This window comes from Carassius auratus, chromosome 32 (genome assembly GCF_003368295.1).
Source record: "Carassius auratus strain Wakin chromosome 32, ASM336829v1, whole genome shotgun sequence".
NCBI lineage: Eukaryota > Metazoa > Chordata > Actinopteri > Cypriniformes > Cyprinidae > Carassius > Carassius auratus.
This window is the reverse complement of record NC_039274.1, coordinates 29,844,634-29,863,626: the sequence shown is the minus strand read 5'-3', so window position 1 is coordinate 29,863,626 and position 18,993 is coordinate 29,844,634. Positions and strand designations below refer to the sequence as shown.

The 18,993-nt window shown below is 38.4% G+C and overlaps 1 protein-coding gene across 1 annotated transcript; it reads left to right on the top strand.

Moving 5' to 3' along the window:
* The first annotated feature begins 11,165 nt into the window (after positions 1–11,165).
* Positions 11,166–17,430, top strand: LOC113052062 (neurosecretory protein VGF-like). The gene is made up of 2 exons (XM_026216342.1): positions 11,166–11,843; positions 13,956–17,430. The coding sequence occupies exon 2, from the start codon at positions 13,977–13,979 to the stop codon at positions 15,903–15,905; it is 1,929 nt and encodes a 642-aa protein (XP_026072127.1). The 5' UTR covers positions 11,166–11,843; positions 13,956–13,976; the 3' UTR covers positions 15,906–17,430.
* Positions 17,431–18,993: the final 1,563 nt, after the last annotated feature.

The following is an 18,993-nucleotide window of genomic DNA, read 5'->3' as shown; positions in this document are numbered from 1 at the left end:
TCTCTGAGGGGGCACAACTCATAGCTTCTGGTCTCTCAACTGAGGTTCCTGAGACCATCCTTCTAATCAGAAGTCCCTCCACGAGGAAACTGTACGCCTTGAGGTGGAAACCTTTCACCCCCTGGTGTGAAGACGGCCAGCTCAACCCAGTTAATTGCCCAGTTGGGACAATTCTGGAGTTCCTGCAGGCCCTTCTCTCTGCAGGGTTGACCCACTCCACCCTAAAGTTCTATGTGGCGGCCATTGCAGTCTACCATGCCCCTCTTGGAGGCCAGAAGAAGCTTATGCTAAGTGGTTGATCAGGATGCTATCCTAAAACCTTGAGTCCACTGATCTCCCCTCACCACTGGGAGTCAAGGTACACTCAACCAGAAGTATGGCAGCTTCCAAGGCCTTCTTGTTAGGCATGTCTATGCAGGACAGCTGCAACGCAGTTGGATGGTCCACGCCCCTCACATTCGTTCGATTTTATGGTTTAGATCTGTGAGCCACTCCCCGCTCTTATATTCTCTTGTCTTAGCTGTGCTCCTTGTATACACATTAAGCAGGAACTTGCAAGTCTGGCAGCCTGGGCATTCTCATTCCCATTGCTTTTTCGGACACAGTGCAAGTTCCTGAAGGTTCCAGGTTACTTATGTAACCATGGTTCTCCGAAAGAAACGAGACGCTGCATCTCAAGGCCATACTTCCGGCATCCCTGCCAGAGTTTTCGGATGCAGCGTCTCGAACCATGTCTATATATACTTAACCTGGGAGGTTTTAAAGGGGGTGATTCTTTTGTATGTATGCTCCTTATTATAAATACAGTTGTTTGTTTAGCACTTATCATCTTGTAGTCAAAATGAAGTGCAAAATCATCCTTTGCACTTCGTTCTCATGTATGCCTTTTATCTCACTCATCCTTTTCTGTTTCACTTTTCTCCTCATCTGTTCATGGTCTAGTGGTGAGCAAAAAAGACTGCAGGCATGAAACCTCATTACTGGGAAGACAGAGTGAACGAAAGAAAAAGACACAATTAGGGGGACCACTTGAGAAATGAGAGGAGAACAAAATGAAGAGGGACGACAAAGGCAATTTATGACAAGAAACAGCTGAAAGAGTGAAAGAGGAAGATGGATAGAAAAAGAGCAAAGGGAAGAAGAGCAAGGCTTTGTCAGTTAAAGATTTAAGGTTGCTCCTCAAGTGAATAAAAGCTTTAATGAGCATCAGTAAAGGTGATAAATAAAAATATAGCTAAATATCACTAACCACTCTCTGTGTGGCTAAAAACTCTCTCTCACACACACAAAACTTCTTTCATCACGAATCAAAATCTGAAAAAACTCAGATGTGACTACAGTATTAAAAACTGCTGATCACAGGCTTCAGCAAAAGGTTCATCAGATGAACAAATCACTATCAAACCATCTGCTAAGTTTCTGCTTCAGTATGCAATTCTTTGCAATGCAATGGCTTTATCCCAAATGCAAAACCATCACAAAAAGGGCTGGATATCAGATGAAGCACACCATCAATGTAAAACTAGCTCAGTTTAGTTGGGTGTTGGGTTTAGTCATTTAGCATTCACTGTGTGGCCGTTGATAAGCCTGACAACCAAATGTGCATCATCAATACTGTCTTCCGTTGTGGTTGCACTGATTAAAGTCACTACATCTTAGCATCAAAAGGCTCTCGTAAGGTGCTATGTGACAGTAACTGAGATTATGATGATGCACTTCTTCATCATGCAGTCATTATTAATCATGAAAGTACTTGTTGCGTCAGCATCGTGCTGGTTGCGGGATCTAAAGTAAAACAAACAGGAAGCTTCACTGTCATTGCAACAAGCTGTTCCTTCATCTGGTCCTGTAGCAGTTTATAACAGAGATAGTGGCCAACGTGATTGTGGCCAATCTCACACACAGTCAAAACGAGCATGAGCCACAGTAGCACGAGACAGCAAAATATATATATTACACACACAAACAAAAACTAAACACAATTTCTTTAGCACTGTAAAAAACCTATACCTCAATTTAAGTTCAGTAAGTAAATTCAGTTTCTACCACACATTTTTAAGTATAATTATTTTATAAACAACTGGCTGTACAAGTAATAATAATTAAAAAAAAAAAAATTTAAAACATGTTGCCATGACTAATTGATAATATAATTTTTACAGTGTACCATTCAAAAGTTTGTCATTGGTAAGATACACTCGTGAATGCTGCATTTATTTGATAACAAATACTGTAAAAACAGTGATATTGTACAATTATATTACAGTTAATTATAACAGTTAAAAATAACTGTTTTCCAGTTGTGGAATGTAACAAAGTAATAATACTTTCTTACAGTGCTTAGGTATTTTTGGGTTTTTATATTTAAGCCAACTTTTACTTTTACTCCACTACACATTTCAGTATATTACATTACATACATTACTCCAGCATACACAAAATGTATACCTTTCCCCCCGATACATTTCCCTGAAGCATATTCATTACTTACTACAAAATAGTCAGAAGTCAGAAGAACACAGACTGCAGGAAAGCAGGTTTGAAGAATCAGTGGTCTGGCGTCTGCAAGTTAGACTCAAGTGCGCACATGATTCATTTTCCACTCAAGTTGAGGCTGGTGTGTGCGACAATGAGTAAATACAGCTGTATAAAACAAAAACTGTGTCCATCTTCATTTCAGGCTGGAAAGCAACAAAATGTTGTTATTTTAAAGGGGGAGGGGGGTCTGTTCATCTGTCTGGTTTCGACAGTATATATAAAAAATGGACCAAAATATAAGAAAAAGTCTGAAGATGTCTCTAGTTACAAGCTTGAAAATATAGATGTGTTTTAAAATTTATGATATATTTTTGTCGTGTGAAAATATATTATTTCAGTGTATGGGTCAATTAACATTGTTTCCAAAGGTCTCATGTGGCATGAAAACATCCATTAGCATGATAGCAGATATAACTCATTTGCCTCTGTTAACAGGTACTAATACATTGGCACAACGGAGTACACTGTCACCTCATCAGTAATGAATTGCTTTGGGGCTACATGTGTACACGCTAGTGATCTGAAGTGGAGGTGTGCAGATAAAATCTTGTCCAGCCCTCCCTTCCATACGGCACAAGTGAACAAAAAGCATGGGTGGCATGGACCTCTGTAACAATTCATTCAATATGTGTCTTTTCTTATGTTTTAATGAGTAAATATTGCATAAACGCTGCTCTATCAGCCCGTTTTGTTGTTCCATTCATGCACTGCTCTCTTTAGGCTTTCACTGTCTGTATTAACAATGATTATGGTCAGCTAACAGGCTTATAAGAAGAAATAATCAGAGTTGGACCTGTTTGTGAACATTCAGTCTTTCACAAAGTCTAAAGCAATCAAGGAATGTGTTTGTATACGTGTGCTTCTTTGTTCTTTGTCAGTCCAGCTCTCAATATGGTCAATGTCAGTTTGTGTGTGTAAAACAAACAAACAAAACATGTCTGACCTTTTTCTGTCAATCTCCACATCTGTTCATAGATTATGTGTGTGTGTGCGTGTATCACTACAGTGCGTATAAATTGGCTGGCCATAATTAAATGCACAGACCTCTCCACTATCTCCACCTCTAGCACCGCACCAGTGACGCACGAGCCAGCAGCAGGAGAGTGAGTCATACAGCCCCCGGGAGCCGCACCCCTCCTTCCTCAATCTTTCTCTGCCTCTCTCTCCTTCTCATTCATTCCTTTTGCTTTCATTTTTTTTCATTGTCCTTTTTCTCTGTTGTCCTTTCACTCACTTTAGCATTCAGTGTATTCTTAAAAACTCTCATTCATGCATCACCTTGTTTTTCTCTTTGATTGTTCTGTTCACTTTGCTTGCTTCCTCTCACATGCACACAAGTTTATAGCTTTACAGACAATGCTTGTTTCAGTGTTACAAATATGCAGTATTCTGTTATCAGGCAAAGATGAAGGTGTCAAATTAATATCCATATGGCAGTAATATAGATCTATAATATAATAAATATATAATATAATATAAATGTTTCAATGGTGGTTGGTTAACATCCTGTTAACACAATAAACATGTTAGGCAGCGATTACAGCTCGTGCTTGTGATGATTAAAATATTTAAAATATAAAAAACATTTGAGGAAGAAAAAAATAATAAATAAATAAATATATGGACTGTCTATCCACTACCAACTATGCTAGGTCTTTCATATTGACTATTTGGAGGGAGGAAAAGCACATTTACCAGCATTACATAAATTTGACCCTCCCTCGCAGCTCAGTAAGCCTTACTGGCATCGTATTGAGGGTTGATGTGGCAGTATGCGGAGTGAGAAGTATGTGCATGGGTGTTTTATCAACAGATGACACACCATCTGGAGGCTAAAGGTAATGGTGTGATCAAGCACATGACTGCACACATTTGCTGCCACAGAATCTCTATGATGCTCATTAATCATTGCAGATTTAATGAATAAAAATTTCATGTAGTAATATGAATATGACAAAATTGTCCTAACAGAATCTTAAGGTGTGAGTGAGTTCATGTGTGTGTGAAAGAGCTTGTGAAATGACGTTGAGAAACTGTGTAGACAGTCGTAGGAATTGCAGAGGCCTCTCTCTCTCTCTCTCTCTCTCTCTCTCTCTCTCTCCCTGCCCACACGTGTGCAGTGGGGGGTGAAAGTGTGTGGGAGAGAGTCCAGTTCCAAACAAGGCGGTAAATCGTCAGGTCCAATAACATCAGCTCTATTGCACTACAACAAAACCACAGAAAAACAGAGGAAAAGAACGACTAATGCGTATTGACATTATGGGGCGTCTGAAATTAAAAGGGGAAATAAGTCTGCATTATTTATTTTTTAAAGGATAATTAAATCTTAATTCATTAGCATTCTATGTGCCAAAAGCAAGATTGCACTTGACAAATGTACACTCTTGAAAATAAAGGTTCCAAAAGCTGGTTTTCACACCATTTTTGGGTTTCCCACAGAGCCTTTCAGTGAGCATTTACATTATTATTTGCTATATTTAACAAATAATCCAACAGACCCCTCACCAAACAACCAGACTGGGTGCCGGGATGTCTTTGAACGATCCCCAGGACACTGGTTACCATGGCAGCCAGGACATCTCAGTCAACATAGCTGTTATGGCCAAATGTAATCCTGAGATTTACACTCACTTAATTCACTGTGGAACAGACACATACTGTCTATAGAAAATTGCTTATTTCAGTAATTCACAGATAACCATTTCCATGAATGAACATTGTGTATACTGTATAATTGCTATTTTGTATATTGTCTTTTGTATTGTTGTATCATATACTGTTTTATGCATGCCTTACGTTAGAATTATTACATAGTGTAACCCCATTGGTACCACATTTGATATCAAAATAACGTTTGTTTAGTCCACCATCCATTGGGGCATACCACCTCCTCATAACAAGCATTGTGTGCTTGTTATATTAATCTTTCCCACCAAATGTTTACATTACCATTGGCTTACTGACCCCCCTGGAGGTTTGACCTTGCCAGAAGTTGAAAGGCCACTACAGCAGTGACCCCCTTTCTTTCTTCTCAAGCACTCTTAACTTCTTGTCTCTCAGACATCCCGTCCAACCACGACCCGCGGGGACTCCCCACACCGTCAAGACATCAAAGTTGCAGCAAGTCATGTTGCAAGACAAGTTTTGTGTCAGTGTTTATTTAATAAAACTTTGTGCACATATTACATGTGTTTCTGATTCTGCCACTGCTTGTGGATAATGTCCCTTTAATGATCCAATCTTGTAACGTGCTCTAATGCACTAGTACTGTAAGAAAGTTATTTTCTGTGGCCACACCAATATAATTTCTTAGAGCTGGTATGACATTACACTAAATGTTTGCTGGAAGAAACATTAGTTGATGGTAATATTAATTCTGCTACAGTTACTACTGGCAGCTGATACAAATAATTGTAATTAACTGTAATTATTTGTATTACCCTTTTGATATAATCTGCTACAGTACATATGTACATAAAGTACCTATATTAAATCCTTCTTAAAGTACCAAAGAAGATTCTTGATGGACCCATATATGTCAATAAAAACCTTTATTTTTAAAGTGTATTTGTAAACTGAAGTAGCAATACAGATACATGAGTGTAATGCATTATTGAAAAAGAAAAATGTAGGTCAGTACTTGGTTCTTAATTGGATTTTGAGATATGGGCATATGAAATCCCGAAATGGGGAATGGTGACTTTGGGTCCCCTGAAAATATGATTAAAAACATGCTGTGTATTGTAAATAACAATGATTTATACTTGAAATAATTGTGTATGTGGTAAAACATAAACAGGGATAAAATTAGTTATAAGTTTAGAAACATTTTGAGTCTCCCTCTCCCTTGCCTCACAGTGCTTTGGTTAGACAACAGTTGGCTTTGTTCTCTCTCAACGCTGTGTGTAAGGATATTTTATTCACTTCTGATTATTTTCTATTTAATACAGATGATGTTAACGTATTTTCAACGTTTGCCATGCCAACAATAATAAAAAAGTTAAAAACTCAAGCCCGAAAACGGCCCGAAACTCAAAATCACAACCTTTGGATTACGAGTCCAAATCTCTAACCATTAGGTCACAACTTCTCAGACTCTGTTACCTGCTTGAGGGGAAATGGTTGTCAGGTTTTCATAACAAAACCCACCCAATTTCTACTTAAAAGTAACCAAAAACTATACCAAACTATCTGTGTTTTAAGGGGGTCCCCCAGTAAAAATCGAGTTCTGGGTGCTAAACTACATGTTATTAGGGTCGCTTCAACCTGCGGACATGAAAAACAAATCACGACAACAGTGATAAGTAGCCCAATTCCCAAAAACGTGGACCTGGCAACACTGTGATTGACAGTAGCCTAATGTCTACAACGGACGTGAGCGCTGTCACGGCGCAACCACAACAGCTTGAAGTTGTCTGCTTTGGCACGGTCTCCCTGCTGCACTAATAGAAGTAAGCCATTCCTCTGTGTATACATATCTTTACAAGTATAATTTTAGCTGTATTATTTATGTCCCCTTCAAAAATGTTATCTTTATTGTCCCCCCCTATTGTTAGTAAGGCTCATCATTCTATACTTTTCCTCCCAGAACACGTTCAATTTCAGGCCCATCTGTTTTTTACTTTAATGCATCAGTTTTTGAATCAATGCTTAAAGCATGCAGCTCAGGCTCAAATAAAGCTGGCTAATCTTACAGGGATAAAGCCCAGAATAAAAGTCAGTAGAGTTTATCTTTGTTTAGTACAGCTAATGTGAAAATGGTTTTAAAGGGTGAGATAACTATCACAATTTGTACAGTATGTACTTACATGTAAAGGTGATGAAAGTGGTTTCCAAGCCTTAGAAATGAAAAGATGTAAGCTAAGACAGAGTGTTTCAATATGTTCAATATGTATCAATATCAATGACACTAAAAAGGTCACTAGGCCTGGATGCTCTGGGCGGGTGATGGGGGAGGGGGGGGGTGAATCATTCAGCATGTTCTTTACCTCCTTCATAGTTGCCTTTGTCTGGTTGAGTCCCTATTTTCATCTTGTTGTCAAATCAGCTGTGGTAAAAGAATATTTGAATGGTTTGCTGGAACCCAGAATGTGTCAAAAGTGATTCTGTTGTTTTTGATCTTCCAACAATTAAGTCATGTAGGCCATTCATCAACATCGTGGACGCTTATAAATCACATCAGGCTGTGGTTTTTCATTCTAAATTGAATCTGCAGGGAGGAGGTAAATGCCATGCTATTTCAAAGACAAGTAGCCACAGATTAAATCTAAACAGCTTCATAAGAGTCCGGCTGTGCAGAGCACTGAAGTGCATTGCAAATATCAGTTTATCAAAATGATGTCCTCTAGCTACCAATTGTTTGCCTTTTTACAAGTTACAAATAATATGTCCCCATTCTATATCATGACAGATCAGTTTAGTGGGAAACTTTCTTTTCATGAGGAATCCAAATGAAAAAAACTGATCAAGTGATTTCTCTGTATGGATGTATTTGCATGACGAAAACATAGCATTAAGAAAAGACTGTGGTCAGCTGTAAAATCTACTGTACAGATGATAGATCTAACACAACATTGGCTGTGGCATGTTGCCCAGCTCTAAATCAGTTACATAAGCCTAGTCAAACACTGAATTGTTCAATTATATGATCACTGATTGAAGCTTGTGGAAAAAAAAGTTTCTTTGGCAGAATGACGACAACAACAACAACAACAACAAATAAGACATTGTAAGGTTGCAGTCAAAACAAAAGGCTTACTATAAAATTTAAACAGCTGAATGCATGCTCTGTAAGTGCTGCATTATATAGATTATACAGTATAGTGTATTGACAACGTGACACATCCATGTATGACCACATTCCATTGCTGGCAGTTTTAGAGGACAATCAATATACGCAATGGAAATATATAATGGTATTTTAAAGATTATTTGTTCACTTTAACAGTCTTAAAAAATAATGTACTTCAGCATATATGCGATTCCCACCACAGATGTGGGCTGTTCCATAAATAGAACCATCAATGGCTCTGCATGTCTCTTCACTGGCAGTTCATTTTCCAACATTGGTAAATTATTGATTCCCATGGCCGTGTACAAATGTGCACATTTTTTTTTTACATTTTGTCACATCATGTCATTTCATGCAATTCACTTGAACATAAATGTACTTTTATCCCATTTGTGTTGGGTAGTATAGGGTGAACATATGTCCTGGCTGGGAATTCCTTAACTGCCTAAAATTTCCAGGTGTTGGCTTTGTTTTTGCTATTGACATGCTCTCTAAAGTCCTTATACATTATATGTACATGTATTTACATGCTTTGGCAGTACTAAGGTAGATCCCATCTTCTTTCAGGCAGTGTTTGATCAACTATGTACAACTTTTTTGTCATTACCCTCAGTAAGCACGAAAACAGTTAGGATTACAAACCAAAACCCAGACATTTTAGGCAATTTAAATATATGGCCGTCCTAGTGTTAGGCCTGCATGAATCTTTTTTGTTGTTATTTGGCAGCATGGAAACTGGGAATGTGGTTCCTTGTTCCCAGCATGTTTTGATTGGGAATACATGGGAAATGCACCAAAAAAAAACAAAAAAAAAAAACTTAAGATTACCCATTGCCTACTATTGGGCCAAATGAGAAATACTGTGTTAATTAATGTGACTGGAATTTGTTTCCGCTATTGATTTAAATAGAACAACCCCGAATATTTGTTATATAAAAGGTAGGCGTTTTTCAAAATGGGAAGGTGGTGCTCGCATGTTGTCAAATTGACAGGGGAACTCTATTTGGATAGTACTGTGTTAGCAAGAATCTCCTCGCATTGTTTGCACGTAAGCGTGGGCAGGAAGGCTCTGTCACATATCCAGTCTAAGGGCATCCCTCCCACGGTTAGTTGTTTAAATCGATAATAAATGGATTAATTTTTTTTTAAAGCGCCCTTGGAAGGCTTGGGGTGCATAAATTATGTTTGCTGTAGCACGAGAGATTCATCTGGGGAAGACCAAGACACAGTGGATGCCGCAACATTAACTCGCAGTCAGAGCCGGGAGAACAAACGATCAGTTTGAGCCGCCTCCGCCTTTGCAAAGAACGCCAACGCGGCGTTTCCCATCCTGCGACTTACGCAGCCCAGGGCGGAAATGATGGAAGTGGAAGAATTTCTCTTTCGGCTTCAGGAGATCATAGTGGGATAGGTCATTTGTCAACAGAGTGCTGTTATTACTCGGAGGCAGAACGTACCTCTTCAGTTGCCTGCTCCTGTGACACAATCGACATGCAGAGACACTATCTTTTCCAACAGCCATGTCAAGCCACTGTCAACTCATTCTCACAATGGGCTAATCCAATTCGTTCAAGTTTAACATAATTAGTATTAAACTTTAGATCGATATATTAACGGTTCTTTAATTGCAACAGGAAAAAGAAGATTTAAGCACATTTAAAATAATTTAGCTAATGGCTCTAGAGCTTCCTCGCTAGTTCTATGGTCTGAAGAAAATTGGGGGAGGAGTACAATAAAGAGAACGCTTGGACTGCATGAAAAGAGCACCCCACAGTTTTCTAAATTACTTTACGTGGATAAGTGTTTTAATCACCGGTTTAGCTCGTGCGGAGATGCGGCCTTTTCCATCGTCCATTCTGCATCTATGTTCTTGACAACAACTTAATGCGTGTCGATCTGCTCAAGTACAGACCTTCCACGTTGGTTGGTTAGCCCTGTAAAACAATTTCACTAGTGATGCTGCAAAACTTAATACGTGCAAAATGAACAATTTTCATTTTAAAAGGAAAAAGAAGTGGTCCGCCCGGAAACATTCTGAAAACAAGCTTGAAAATAAAAAAAAGGGAATGATTAGGTCTGCACCACCGAGTTCATCATAACATTAATTAATTTAATTATATAGCCAAAGTTGCTTAAAGCTATCATTGCTTTATCGTTGCTTAAAGGTTTCATCCTCCTAGTGCCAAACAAACCATTTGTTTTGTCCGTGAAAAAAAAATAAAGTAGATGTTGGGGATGACAGTCTCAGTCACATTTACTTTAGTAGAGAAAAAAGATGGAGTGAATGGTGACTGAGACTGTTCCTAACAGCTACTAAAACAACATAAGGGTGAATAATAATGACAGAAAAAATACCTTTTGGGTGATCTAGGCTTTTAAAATTTCAGCTGTTTGTTCAAACAGATAAAGTGGTCACTGAAAACTATACTGCTGACAAAAGGCATTTTTTTCTTTCACTTTTTTTCTTTCACAGTCGAACTGCTCATTCATTACATTTACCAACTATAGCGTCTCTGTAACACTCCTGTAATCCTAACAATTAGGAAGGAAATGTGCATTAAATAGCCTATAGAACGAAATACAACTTTACATTAGATGTGGCATAACGCTGATTGTCAGCAATGATGCATTCTACACAATAGGCTATTGTTGCAAATTTAAATAGTGTTTACTTCTCGAGAACATTTTAAGATACCATAAGCTGTCGTATCTATGCAGCTTAAAAACTGTCGTTTCATCACGTTGGATAAGTGGCATACAGAAACACTATATAGGCTAATAACATTGTAGTTTAAACGTTTATTGTCCAATTGCACCTTGTAGAAAAACGCTTTCAGACATACATTTCAAACCATCCTGTCATAATGTTACGAGTGCGGAACAAAACGTGTAGGCTATAATATGCGATTGTGGTCGCTTTTTCACCCTGTACTGAGGATTCATTCGCCAGCTGTTTCTTCTGTGAATTTCATGGTGTAATTACATTAATACGTTTTCTAGTGAGGCAATGCACATCGTGATGAGGATCGTTGGTTCCTTTGTGTTGCGCTGTCAGCATGCAGCTGCATCTGGAAGAGATCGGTCTCGCTCTCCCCGGGTTGTCTAGCCCTCTCTACTCGGCGAAAAAAAAGTACTATTTCATTCATCCCGTTTCCTTCCATTCATCTGGGCACTGCAGCGTAGCGGAGACTCGAGGTTCGATCAGCACGAAAATTCTTATCAATGGAGAGGGTGACGTCAATGAGCTAGAGTGACGTGCAGTCACGTGGGCGCAGCGGGGCCGAAATAAAAACACGGAGAGCTGACCGTGGTACTGAAAATATCCCAAAGCGCCGTGGAAGAAAAGCCAAACAGACGACTTTTACAAACGAAAACACTTTACAAACAAAACTGCAACATTCAACCAAATAATTTATTATTGAAGCGGATCCTTATAGGCTACCTAGATAACTTAAATACAAAGTTTGAAGAGGAGACAATTTGTGCGTCGGACTGCCCACTGACAGGATTCCCGGTAAGTCCCGGTTTTCTTTTTATAGTAACAAGCAATATAATGGTAGAAGCCTTGGGAAAATAAATGTATATTATAATAGGGACAGAAGGAACTAAATAAAAACGTAAAATATTTTCTATATTAGTATAAAAAACAGCAATTCCCTGTATTATATATATATATATATATATATATATATATATATATATATATATATATATATATATATATATATATATATATGTGTGTGCAGTAAAATGCCTTCAAAAACACATTTAAAAATGTGCATATAAAAAAGTAGTTAGTATATACAAAGTATAACATTTAATAAAATCTACATAATTATTGGTAAAGGCGGTAATGCAACTTATTAATACCACTTTAGTGATACTAAATATTGCAGTGATGACTTATACACGTAATGATGACGATGATAGGTCTAATCAATAGCACAGCTCTCATAATGATTTTTACCACGCCCTTGCTAATGCTTTCATCATCTTTCTCATCACCATAGCACCAGATACCCAAAATAACAACATCGAGTCCAATCACAAAAGCACACGAGAGACACGGAGATAAAAACATGTTGTTTTACTTTGACTTGCCTTGACTTTTGCCTGTTGGAGTCCAGTCTGACTTTAATTTTACATACGTATGGAGCAGAGAAATGATGACACGACATTTTACAGCAGTGAGTTCACGATATGTTTTCATGTTGATTGGGTTCAATTTGTGATTACATTATGGCCAGGTTTAAATCTTAATTCTAATAGATCTGTTTTAAGACAGAAGATTAAGGGCCTACTTGAGGACAAGGGTTCTTAGAGCCGGATTGCTTACGTGCTTTGTTGATGAGAACTCCCCAGTGTGCGCTGTCATTGGCGGCAGTTAAAGAGGGCGTAAGGAGTTGTGGCTACATTGTGGAGACATGATTTCTAATACTAACAAGTGAATCACTCCAAATTGGAGAGGATATATATACTTTTTTTTATCAAAATGAGAAAGAGTTTCTGCAGCATTTCACATATGGCAAACACTGATGTCAAACTTTAGACTTGTAAATCCATGCATTCAAAGCGACTTGGCACATATTTGACGATTGCAGCAGTATTTGCTCGAGCAACGGCAAGTGGAAATCTAGCTACACAACCAGATTTAACCATAAACATCCGTATCGTGATAAGCATACCATGAGCTCCACAATCGCTTAATTTTCAGTTCAAACTTAATTTGAGATAATGCTGTTTTATCCACGTTCATTGATATTGCGCTTCCGAAGCTTTGAAATCCAAATTGCATGGGGTGTTTCATCCATACGAGTATTTATTTATTTATTTATTTTTTTTGGTGGGGATCTCAAACTTGTTTTTCATGGTCATACTGAGATCCTCAGATCATGTTTGTATTGCTTACTCATTAACCTCCCCCCCATCGGAAGGGCTCCCCCTAAGGCGCTTTTCCTCCTAAATGTACTTTATTAGGACCGCGCTGCGTGTGCGAGCTATAACGTGCACAAAATCGTTTCCGAGCCTTCACGAAACGCACCAGCTCAAGCCACAGAGCCAATTAGAATGCCTTTCCAATTTCAGCCAAGCAGCAGGTAATAAAACATAAATTATACCTTACAGATACACCACCACCAATTATTATTATTATTATTATTGTGTGTGTGTGTGTGTGTGTGTGTGAAATATAAATATGGTATGTTATTATAGTTTGTTGTATGATCTCTCCAGAACATAAGAATCCTCACAGGATGACAAAGGAAAAAAAATTTGCTCAAGTGCACATTAACAATAGTTCTTCCATTACAGCAATAAGAAAATGGGTCATGAAATCCTCTCAGCAAATGCAAGTAATTCATAAAAATATTTATATATAATAGACAGTGAGTGTTGCATTCAGGCAGTCTGCAAAGAAGTGAATCACAAAATGTGTCCATCTTACCTGAGAAAATCCTTCATCTTTTGCTATATTGCTGTAAAGTAATGTGTACTCAAATTCATTTTACTACATAATTGTCACAAAAGTACATCAAAACACCATATACATATAAAGCACACATATAAAATAAGTTATTTGGCAGTATCAGATTTGATCTTTGACCATTTTTGTACTTTTGTCTTTCAGATTCAACACATATGTGCGGTCATGATCTGGTGCCAACAAACTTCAAATGTCCCATTCATTTTCCTGTTCATGTTATTTAGCCTCACGTTCAATCCTGCAACCTTCAGTCCAGTGACCGCAGATAGAAACACAGCAAGTGACAACTATGCAGCATCCTCCTCTGCTCAATATACTGAACCAGCTGAGGAACAGGGCACGCTACATGAAGAAAATGAAGATGATGATGAACTCTTCAAAGATGTGGATCCTAGAACTCTAGCAGCAGTCCTTCTCGAGGCCCTCAACCAGCCCCAGAAGGAAAAGATGAGTGAACGAGAAGATAAGGGAACAGAAGTGGAAAAGGAGAAGGATCTTCAGGGTGCAACAAGAGACCAAGAAAGTCATAAAGAGCTGGAGCTGGTCATGGCAGCTGCTGCAGCCCAAGGAAAAGATGAGAAAGAAAGAGAGGAGGAAGAGGAGAAAAAAAGGGCTGAGGAGGAGGAACGGCTAACGGAAAAAGTGACTAGCCGCACCACCAGTCAGACACTACCATTAAATGAGCAGGTGGACCCACAGGAGGGGACCACAAAAGAGGAGTTGATCAAGGAGAAGGAGAGGCAGGAGCCAGAGAGAGGAGAACTGGCGGAGGAGGAAGAGCAGCTGAGTCCAGAGGAAGTGAAGAATTTGGAGACTATGTTAGAGGAATTCCAGAGCTACAGCACAGCCACTAAGAGAGAGCGTGACACGTCCACAGGCCAGAGGGAGAGCCGTGGGGAGTATTTCGATTACCTGGACCTTAATGGCCTAATGAACAATAAGATCAAGCCTAAAGCTAAAGGCAATGACCTAGCACTGTCCAAGAAGAAGCTAAAGTGGCAGCTTGAACAAGAAAAGAACAAAATTCTGAATACAGGCAATTTCATGGATGACTTTACCAACAACCTTGCTGACCCAGTGGAAGAAGAGGAAGACCAAGAGGACGAAGAGCAGCTGAGCCCTGAACAAGAGGAAACTCTGGCCAAAGCAGAGCAAGAGGAGGTACGAAGACAAGCAGCAGAAGCACAAAGAGCCAAAGCGGAGGAAGAAAAGCTTGCAGATATTGCATCCGACATGCTCCTCAAATACATCATGAAACAGGACAAGAAAAAGTACCAAGACAACAATGGTGCAGAAGACAAGCGCTCTGATGAGGAGGACACTGGTAATGATGATGATGACATTGACCCACAGACTATCGATAAGCTGATTGAGATCTCCAGCAAGCTGCATCTTCCTGCTGATGATGTGGTGGACATCATTAACGATGTGGAGAAGAAGAAGAAAAAAGATGCTCCTGAAAATCTCCCGTGGCAACGTCCTCTCGTGCCGCCTCCAGCCCCCGTTGGACCTTCTATGCTGTTACGGAAGTCTCATCCTTCAAAACCTCCTCAACCGAACACAAACCCATTAAAAGTCTGGTTCAAAGAAAGGGCCTCGGTCAAGCCCAGCAAGCAAGACATTTGGACGAGGCAGCAGTGGCCCTTTCGTACTTACCCTTCCTACAATATCTATCAAAAACCCTACCGGGCATATTACCCAATCTATGTCCCACCTACAAATCCAAGATCCAGCTACTATCCCAAGCCTTCTTTCTCCCTCAATGACGTCTTGGGAAACTCACTGGACTATGACTTTGATTACTCCCCCAGACGGAAGTCTCATCTCTGGGCACAGTCTCGCCAAAGACTTCAACCAGCCTTCCAGAGAAACCTCTACTTCCCTCACTCTCAGACTTTCAAAGCTGTACCTTTGCCTAAACCCCGGTCACCTCTGCGTCATTGGCCGTCCTTCTATTACCCAGCCCGAGCTCCTGTAGTCACCAGGGAGGATGATTACTATAGTCCGCTGAGGCAGCCGCCACAGGACAGTGAAGAGAAGCTGGAGAACTTCATTGAGAGGGTCTTTATGAAACATCCCAGGATGTTTCAGTAAGCAGACTGGGGGAAAAACAGATTGACGAGGTAAAGGAGGAGTAGGTGAAAGCGAAAGGGAACAACTTAAAGACTGTTCATAGCCAACCTATCACATTCTGGTTTCCTTTGCTGAAAATAAGTTCAATCATACTCATTTATTTGCTTCAGACAGAACATATTTAGGACCTTCATGTCCATCTAACCACACCTTCTACCCCTTGAGAGACTGAAAGACCAGCAAAGCTACTGGAGCAGTGAGAGGAAAGGGTGCTTAAATATTTCAAATACCCAACACTGCATGAAGGAGCAGATACCTGATAACATGAAACACCATGTTTTCATCCAATTCAAAGACATTCAAGATGGAATCTTAAAAGACTTGCCAGTATTACGGAAGCAACTCCATTTACCAAGACTTATTTAAGTACCTTGTTTTGTTTTATATATTTTGGACATTTCAAATGACAGTGGTCAATATCGTTGATCACAATGTAGAAGGATAGCAAAAAATATTCTAATTGCACCTTTAAAGAATGCAAACACGCAGATTTATTCAAACAGAGAAACCATCACAGTGCCATAATGGTGGAAATATACATTTAGTTTATTCCATACACCAAATGTATTAAGTCTTACTTGTACCTCAAAGTATTCTGCTTGAGCATTTACCAATTGTGTGTTCACTTGTGAAACAAAGAGGACACACTCGAAGTCTTGTACATAGAATTAGTTTCTTATCGCTGTCTGCATTTAGAATGCGTTTATACCATTGTTTTTTATGCAAAAAGATAGATAGTTGGTGCGAAGGACATTCATACATTCCAACGATTTCTAAGAAACAAATTTATTATTTCATAGAAGCCGTTTTGAATACAACTTTTAATTGCCTTAAGACACTCTCTTCCCCTTTTCAGATGAGCAGCATTTTTGTCACAGAGTGGGTGAAAGGTTTGTTCTCAAGCTCATAAACTGGAAAGCAGTGATCAGCCTTTTAACATGTTTTACAAATAAAACAAATATATAAAGAGAATTAAAAACATTTCATGTTTGTGGTTTCAAATGTGTCAAATGTTAATGGATCTTTCAAGAGTAACCTTGACTGTACGACAGTTTCCAAAAATCAATCGCTGGGCCAATGAGAGCTCAGTCAAAATAGCATAGACCATCTATTAAACCAAATGATTACCATTCACATGGGAAGGAAGTAATCTAGATCTACTCAATATCAGTGTTATAATTAAGCAAAAGTGTAAATCAGTAAAATCATATTTCCCTTATAAAATAGTTGAACCAGTGGAGGAGAAGAATTTCTGCATGTTGCTGTAAACTTGCACCTAAAAATATCTTTAAAGAAATTATGAGCATTAAAAAAATATATGAATGTCTAGTGAATCCAAGTAAAAATGCCATTGAGTCTTGTGTGAGGAAAAAATGTTTATGTCCTTTCTAGATGCATCTTGGACGTAACGTAATAAACATGCGTTTGCTGGATGTAAATAACCGCATGTTGATGACTAGTTTTGCTACACAGAGAGAAATAAATAAACTTGACTATTTTTTATTAAGATTGTTTCTAATTTCCTTCTTGGAAAGAACTTGGTTGTGAGATTTGCACACATCTCATACATTTATTTACACACTGTTAGTTCCTGCATATAGCACACTCAAATTAAACTCAGCACGAATTGCTACAAATTTAAAGATTTGATCAACCTTGTTCCATTACTTGATGGTACCATAAAACCTTATAACAGACAAAAGCATGTTGAGACAATATACTTACACTTACAATATACTGAGATCAGAGTACATTACCAAAAGGAAGTTAAACGTGAACATTCACAGAACCCGAGTGAAAATCTTTCAATGATGATCTCTCTAATGAGCTCATTTGATCAGCAATTAACTGAACAAAATGTGTGAACCCCAGAGCCAATCAATGCCATGTAATGTCTCTGTAATTGCATGCCAAGTCAAATTTTCTCTTAGCTTTGATATGCTGTACGTGAGCAAACACAGATATGTATGTGAAAGCACATATTATTAAGGACAAAGGAATATTAAAATGTGGCTAGAGGACATATTTACTGTTGAAAAGGGTTATGACAAGAAACTGTACGCTATGTAACAAGCAAGGAAGCAGGGCAGGGGTCTCGACTAATGAGAGACTGAGCACCTTAGTAGACTAACTAGGACTGCTGTGTGCAATCAAAGACTTTCAGCAAGGAAGGCTGTTCTAGGTGAGAGACGTCCCACTATCACACCACATAAGACAAGTTTAGGAGTGAAGTTTGCTTTGCATTCATGTAAATAAACTTGAAGGGATAGTTCACTGAAGAAAAAAAAATCTGTTATCATTTACTCGCCTTCATGTCTTGAAGTCATAGGAGTCCCAAATAAAATAGATTTTCATTATATGAAATTCATTATTTTCATTTTTTTTTCTCTATCTGCTTTTATGTTCAGTGTAAGAATGAAAATCATGCAGGTTTGGAAAAACATGAGGGTGATTAGATGATAACAGACCTTTTTTTGGATCAACTATTTTGAAAGAATATAACTCACCTGCATTAAAAAGCCTATATACAGTAAATGAAGCCCAAATTAATTACTTTTGTCCTTGCTCATGTTTAATTAGTTACCACACTCTAATGGCTTGAATTAGTTTTTAATTAGTCTTAAAAATTCTAACAGTACAGTAAGATGCACTTATATACAATTAAACCCATTCATTGACAGAAAGTCAGAAATCTATATATATTTTGACTGGTAAATTACACAAAAATACAGATGAAGAATATGATTTTTGTAGTGCATTTAGAGGGTTTTTAAAAATTATTATTCAATGTGACTGTTGGACAATCTCACCAGAACAAACAGAATTGTAGTGCTAATACTTAACCATTAGGCTACCACGACTCATATAACATCAATTTTATTCCTATTAATTTATTGATATAATTCTATCTCTTATGAAACTGTTCTGCACAAGTGATTAGATTACAACCTCAAGGGTACAACAACAGTAGTCAAACATGGTTTTGTGAACAGGGACCTTCATATGCAAAGTCCTTAACACTTAATCACTTGTTACCAGGATTTTTTTC

What these genes read in the sequence shown, in the direction of transcription:
- LOC113052062 (XM_026216342.1), top strand. Translation starts at nt 13,977, where the DNA reads ATGATCTGGTGCCAACAAACTTCAAATGTCCCATTCATTTTCCTGTTC.